Raw genomic sequence first — 6901 nt, 5'->3', positions numbered from 1 at the left:
CGGCATTCGGATAAGGACAAGGAGGAAATGCAAACGAGCACCAGGGCTGCCCACATCTTGCAGGTGAGCCGGGAGCAAGGCCGGACGGTCCCTGGGGCTCCCAGCGGGCCGCTCTCCAGCTGCTGACGATGCCCTGCTGCCTGGCCGAGGGACCTGTGGTCAGGAGAGGTCATCTGGTCAGTAATGCACGGCTTGGATGGGGACGCAGGGCGCGGCTTGATTTTAAACTCTTCTGTGAACCTATGTGTCATATGAAGGGTGTTGCGTGTGAGTTCCGTGAAATCAGACTGCAAATGGCTTAATTCCCTTTTCCGGCTTACACAGGTTCCTAAGACCCAACACAGGTGATCCCCAGGCTGGGCCAGGGACCACACGGTACCCTACTCCGTCATTCTGGTGATGTTTACCACAGCGACGTGGCCCCAGTCCCTATTCCGAGGTGGAGAAACTATATACATTGCAAGGCGCAGGGACTGTGGAACCAAACACAGGGCAAACCCCAGACACCTGTCCTGACTCGTCACCTTACTTGACTTTGGTGGCCAAACCCAAGGAACACGGGCTTGCGGCTTTGTGTATATAGACACTGTTCTGTGGTCCACAGGATGAGTCTCTGTGGCGGGTGGGAACCTGGAGCACCGGATATTGCCTTAACGACATTGTTTGCGGGTTTCTGGAAGGGTTGCTATCAGATAAATGCTGATCAAGGGCCTCGTTTTGGTTGGCAATGTGGGTAAATCTGACATCACTTTCCCTGTTAGGCAAGCCTGGCAGCTAAGTGGAAAATCTGTACTTTAAATACTTTCCTCACCGATTTTATTGAAATATTACAGACGCCCCCTTCGGGGAGAAAACGAAACATTATAGGCAGACTTCTAAGTCCCATATTTGTGTTTTACCCTAACTGTGTGGATGCTGACTCCTCACACTGCCCTAACAGTTAAACGCACACACCAAGCAGCCGTGGGCACTCACACGGGGGCGGCAGGCAAGGGGACAGAAAGGCACAAGCCCTTCCCCGCTGGAGAGGGCCTGGGGCAGGGCGAGGTTCCCGAAGGGCCAATGCCTTCTGTGAAAGAAACGCTCCCAGGGGCCCAGCCTCGCCCTGGGAAGAACTTTTGGTCCCCGCCCATTCGGGAGCGTCCCGACTTTCCTACCCTCTGCTCCTGAACTGGACTGACCTGGGCATCTCCACTGGTTTAGGATCCACTGCCTCCTGCCTCTCGGGGCCCCATCCATGCTGCTTCGGAATCTCGGCCCCCAACTGACTCTTTCTGCTCCCTCCTCTCCTAGTCATCTCCCGTGTGGACTAAAAAGGGGTCACAAACTAAACCTGACAAGCTCAGGGGAGGCCAGCATGGCGGGCCCTACAGACTCAGAGACCGACAGTCACCGCACGGGATGCTGTGAACATAAAAATTCCCAACCGTAAGCAGGTCGTGGAGGTAGTCACAGCCAAGGCCTATAGTTTCCTCGACACAGGCCGATTTTTACCTCAAGCAAGACTTTCTATTGTCTTTCTGCACCTTAGATAACACGCCTTTGAAATATCAGAGCGATCCCCTTTCCCAGACCCCCACCCCTTGAGGGCACAAGGGGTGTTGCGGGATTCTCGAACACAGAGAGACGGGACACCGAGGCTGTGGGCAGGAAGCAGTGTTTATTGATGCCGGCACCGGCCCAGCGGATTCTCATCCACAGGCTGAGCCCCGACTGTCACAGGGCGGACAGTTCTAGGCAGTCTCAGACTTCCGCAAACACACACAGCGACGGATGTTCCGTATAAGGACGGAGAACACTGATTGGCTGCCAAGCTGTAAGGAAACTGGCTCATCTGTTTAAGCAGGTGTCCAGACAGAGAACCTTGGGGGACGGGCGGGAGCAATCAGGACCTCACTGCTCAAGCAGGAAATGGTCAGGCAGGGTCAGGCTGCCACGTGCCCCCTCTGATGCTCACACCCAGGACCGGATCAGAGAGCATCATCTCCTTCTTCTAGTTCTTGGTTTAGGGGCTGGTACTTCCATAGCATGAGGAACTTTCGTTGGTTTTTCTTCCTACTACAGTCTCTGTGAAGGGGGCGTCTAAGTTTTGGCCTAAGGCGGCCTTTAGCTGGTCCTACATTTGTGGGCTATGGGGCCTAGGAGACGGTGCAGGCTTAGCTGTGGTTGGACTACGCAGCCATTGGACAATTTCTCCGACTGCTGGGCCCTCTGCGTGTTTATGGACCTTTTCCCCGCTCGAGGTCCATCACCAACACGCCCAAGTTTCTCCTAAGTTTTCAGGCTCTTGGCAGGAATGGCCGCTCTCGGATCTAACCTTTATGTACCCCACACAGTACTGGAATCCCCAGTGAGTGCAGAGCGTGGCGTTTAGGGCACAGCCTTCAGGTAGGCTGGTCACGGAAGTGAAGCTGGTGGCAGTGCTGGACCCTGTCCTGGACCTTCGCATGCAATGGGTACAAGGGGAAGAGGAAGTGGGGAGACTGGCACCACACATGTGGCGGAGCAGGAAAAGGAAAAGTCTTCAGGGGTGCCATCCTGACGGGACGTCGTCCTCAGGCTTCAGCTGCGCGTGACTGGTCAACTTCCGGTGTGACCAAAGCGGGCTGACGTCTTCTTCTTGGTCTGTTGGCACAGCTGGTGTTTTCTTCCGGAGGGTGGCCTTGAGGGGCTCGGAAGAGTCTGGAACACACTCCCACTCTGCAGCTGCGGGTTTGAGTCTGCTGTGATGGATCCAGGGTGTTATTTCAGCGACCTTAACTGCAGTGGGGGTAGACAAATGACAGTAAAGGGGCCTCTCCACAGGGCTTTAGGGGCTGAATGTTCCACTCCGTTACCCAGACAGAGTCTCCTGGTTTAAAGGGTGAACCTGAGCGGTTAAACTGACAGGGAGCCTTTCCCTAACCCGTTGGTTGAGAGTCTGGAAGGTGGTCCCTAGGGGCCGAAGCTGTTGTCTCAGTCAATGCACTGATTTCCTTGAGGTCTCCTTGTCCTTCGATGAGGGGGGGTGGCCGCCCATGCAGGATCTCGCAGGGGGAGAACCCAGTCTTCCTGGTTGGGGCCGACATGATTTTCAATAGTGCCATGGGGAGGACTTCGTCCCAATGTAGATATGTCTCCTGACATAGTTTTCCCAGCTGAGTCCTAAGGGTCCTGTTCATGTGTTCCACCTGTCCTGAACTCTGTGGTCGATAGGCGGTAGGCAATTTCCATTTAATATTTAAATTTCTGGCTAGTAGCTGCACTATTTCTGCTACAAAGGCTGGTCTGTTATCCGAGCCAGTGGTAATCGGTAGGCCAAACCGTGGAGCGATTTCTCAGAGGAGTAGTCTGGCTGCTTCTCGGGCCTTCTGTCTGGGTGGAGTAAGCCTCTACCTGACCGGAATAGGTGCATACAAAGACCAAGAGATCCCGGAGGCCCCGTGATCGAGGCGTTTCAGTGGTCTACTTCGAGCTCCTCAGAGGGGGTGCCACCGACACTCTGGACCCCCGGTGGGGCACACGGCCCTTGCCCGGGGCTGTTGTGGGCACAGACTTGGCACCGTTCACACACCGCTCGTGAGATGCTACAGAGCCAGGGGACATAGAAATACCAGCCCAGAGTGGATTCTAGGGCACTGCGACCAAGGTGACTCCTTTGGTGAAACTGTTTGATGAAAGCTGGGGCTGGGGTCCCAGGGACTGCAATTCGCCTGTCCTTGAACTTCCCCCATCCAGCGGGGAGGAGGTTCCCCTCTTCGGTCTTAAACCAGGTTTCTCCTTGAGGCGAGTACTTGGGGTCCCATTCGGCTGAGGGACTTGGAAACAGGGGAGCAGTGAAAGCCGTAGGGCTGGACATCTCCCCGGCCGTTGCCAGTTTGGCAACATGATCTGCCCTGCGGTTGCCCTGGGCTGTTATGGGGTCCCCTTTTTTGGTGTCCTCTGCAGTGCATGACTGCTCCTTTCTTGGGAGCCCACACAGCATCTAAGAGTTCTACAATTTCCTTTCTATGTTTTATGTCTTTTCCCCCTGAATTGATTAGACCCTTCTCTTTGTACAGGGCTCCATGTACATGGCAGGTGGTGAAGGCGTAGAGTCAGGGCACATGTTTGCACACTCTCCTGCTGCCAGCGGAAGGCTGCGGGTCCAGGCGATGAGCTCTGCCTTCTGTGCTGAGGTTCCCTGAGGCCAAGGCTTTGCATCAATAGTAGAATGCAAGGTTACTACCGCGCACCCCGCGAGACGCTCATTTCCTGACGAAGCTGTTGCTGTCTTACATGTCATCAGGGCTTTTGAGGGGCTGGTCAGGTAGGTCTGGTTATCATCTGTCCCACCGGCAGTAAGGTGGCTGGATTTAGGGTCCACACTACTTCGAGGCAGATACGTGGGTTCTCACACAGCATTCCTTGGTATTTGGCCATCCAGGCATTGGTGAGCTCATAGCGTCCTTTATATTTTAATAAGGCCAGGACAGAATGGGGGACCCGGACTGTCGCCTCTCATCCTAGACTCAACTTGTCTGCTTCTGACACAAGGAGAGCGGCTGCTGCGAGTGCTTGCAGATAGGTGGCCGGCCCTGGGCGACAGTCAAGCTGTCTGGAGAGATAAGGCACGAGACGGTGCCAAGGTCCTAGCAGTTGGGTTAAGACGCCCACTGCGATGCCCATGTGCTCGTGTACGTACAGAAAGATTTGGTCAAGTCTGGGAGTCCTAGTCGGGGGTGTTGTGAGCGCCTGTGTGATTTCTTCAAAGGCCTTCTGTTGTGTAGATTCCCAGAGGAGGGGGCTCCCATTGCCCCCGCTTTGTAGCTTCATAGAGGGGTTTGGCCAGGATGGAGAAATTAGGAATCCAGATTCTGCAGAAGCCAGCCACTCCGAGGAACTTGCAACTTGTCGCCAGGGAAGGGAACTGAGGAGACCGTTTGTTTCCTTTCTGGGCCGAGTTGGCATCATCCCTGTGATAAGTGGAAGCCAAGGTATTTGACTCTTTCTTGGCAGATTTGAGCCTTCCTTTTAGAGACCTTGTAACTCGCTTCCCAGAGGAGCCTGAGAAGTAGATGCGTTCCTTCCATGCATTCCTCACAGGCCTTTCCTCCTAAGAGGAGGTCATCTACGTACTGGAGTGACGTACAGCTGTGTAGGTCTGCCGGGAAGGCCTTCAAATCCGAGGCTAGAGCTGTCCCATAGACGGCCGGGGAGTTCTTGAACCCCTGAGGCAGCTGTGTCCATGTCAACTGGCAGCTTTCAGGGTTTTCTCATTGGAAGGCAAAGATTGGCTGACTCTGAGGAGCCAGGCAGATGCAGAAGGCATCTTTGAGGTCCAGACAGGTGAAATAGGCTGCCTCAGTGGGGATTAGGCCTAGGGGGGTATATGGGTTGGGGACGCAAGGTGCAGGGTGATAGTCGCCTGGCTCACTGCCTGTAAGTCTTGGACTGGCCGGTAGTCATCGGTCCCTGGCTTCTGAACAAGCAGGAAAGGCATATTCCAGGATGATTGGCAGGGACAGAGAATTCCATACTTCAGAAGTCTCTAAATGTTTTCGGAGCCCCATTTGTGCCTTATGGGGGATGGGACACTGTTTCCGGCGGGCTGGCTCAGCTCCTGGTTGTACTCCACCACCACTGGAGGAACGCGTCGGGCCGGTCCTGGAGTGCTGTCTTCAGCCCACACTCCGGGCACTTTGAAGGGGAGCTCGGGTCCCTCTTGGGACGCTCCTATGAGACTATAGAGCCTCCACTCTTCTCCTTGGGGAACCACGAGCGACCTGATCCTTGCTTCTGGCGTCCCCAAGGTTAGGGCTGCTTGGCCATGTGAGTCAAAGGTAATCTGAGCCTGGAGGTCTTGTCCCATCAGTGCCACGGGGCAGCTGGGCAGACATAGGAATTCGTGGATGACTTCTCGTCCTCCTAGGTAGCACCGGCGGGGCTGCAGGAAGGGGCGACGGACTCGTCCCCTGGGGGCTCCATAATGGCAGCTTGTCTTTGAGAAAAGGGGCCTACAGGCCTAGTCACAAATGAGTGTTCAGCCCCAGTGTCAACCATAAAGTCAACAGGTCGGCCCCCAACTCTCATTTGGACTATAGGCTCCTGGAGGCCCAGCAGAAGGGAGCCCGGTCTGGCCTAGTCATCCCCGAACCCTTCCAGGGCAGCAAGGCCAACAAGGTCATCCCTGGTGACAGGCGAGCTGGGTGACAGTGCCCTTGCACCACTTGGTCGTGTCTTCAGGGGCCAGGAGCTGCTGACGGCCCAGCCGGTCACCGGGGACACTCATTCTTCCAGGGGCCCCATTGGCGGCAACATGCACATTGCTCTTGTCCCAGTCTCGTTTTCATGGCGGGAGGTTCCCCCGACTGACCTCCCCACTGGTTCTGTCCCCACCTTTGTGAGGCACTTCTTCTAGGGGGCCCGGACCACTCTACCAGAGCAGCTGCAAGTAGGTCAACTAACTTCTTCATCTTTCGGTCAGCCTCTCGGCGGGCCTCTTGGTCGCAATGGACGAAGATCTTGGTCGCGACTTCAAGGAGCTGGCTGATGTTCATGCCAGCAAAGCCTTCCAGTTTTTGCAGTTCGTGCCGAATGTCACCCTAGGCCTGCCCGACAAATGCCGCATGGACCATCCTCTGTCAGTCAGTCTGGGTCAAAGGAGGTATCGAGGCAGAATGCCTCACAGAATTGGCTTGGAGTCTCTTCTGGTCCTTGGAAGACCTCTGAAGTCTTGCTCATACCCATGACCTTCTTCCCGCCTTCCTTCAGACCACCTAGGAGAGCCTCCTGGTATCAGGCTAGCATCTGAAGTCCCCTGTCGTCATTGGGGTCTCATTGGGGGTCCCCCTCAGGAAACTGGTTCTGGGCGTAGGTTCGCGCGTTCAAGGTTCCTTCCGGGGCATGTCCGTCTAGCCATTTCAAGGCGTCCTGGGTGACG

The 6901-nt window shown here is 55.5% G+C and overlaps 1 protein-coding gene across 1 annotated transcript in view; it reads right to left on the bottom strand.

Moving 5' to 3' along the window:
* The window catches only part of CUNH11orf24 (chromosome unknown C11orf24 homolog), a 10570-nt gene that overhangs the window by 2097 nt on the left and 1572 nt on the right, over positions 1-6901 (bottom strand). The window contains exon 2 of the mRNA XM_025046295.1: positions 5-240. Within this exon, the coding sequence (XP_024902063.1) occupies positions 5-240 (236 nt within the window). The remainder of the gene's footprint in view (positions 1-4; positions 241-6901) is intronic.

The sequence above is a fragment of the Pteropus alecto genome, unplaced genomic scaffold, assembly GCF_000325575.1.
Source record: "Pteropus alecto unplaced genomic scaffold, ASM32557v1 scaffold43, whole genome shotgun sequence".
NCBI classification, from domain to species: Eukaryota; Metazoa; Chordata; class Mammalia; order Chiroptera; family Pteropodidae; genus Pteropus; species Pteropus alecto.
Note: the sequence above shows the minus strand (reverse complement) of the source record. Positions and strands in the feature narration are given on the sequence as shown.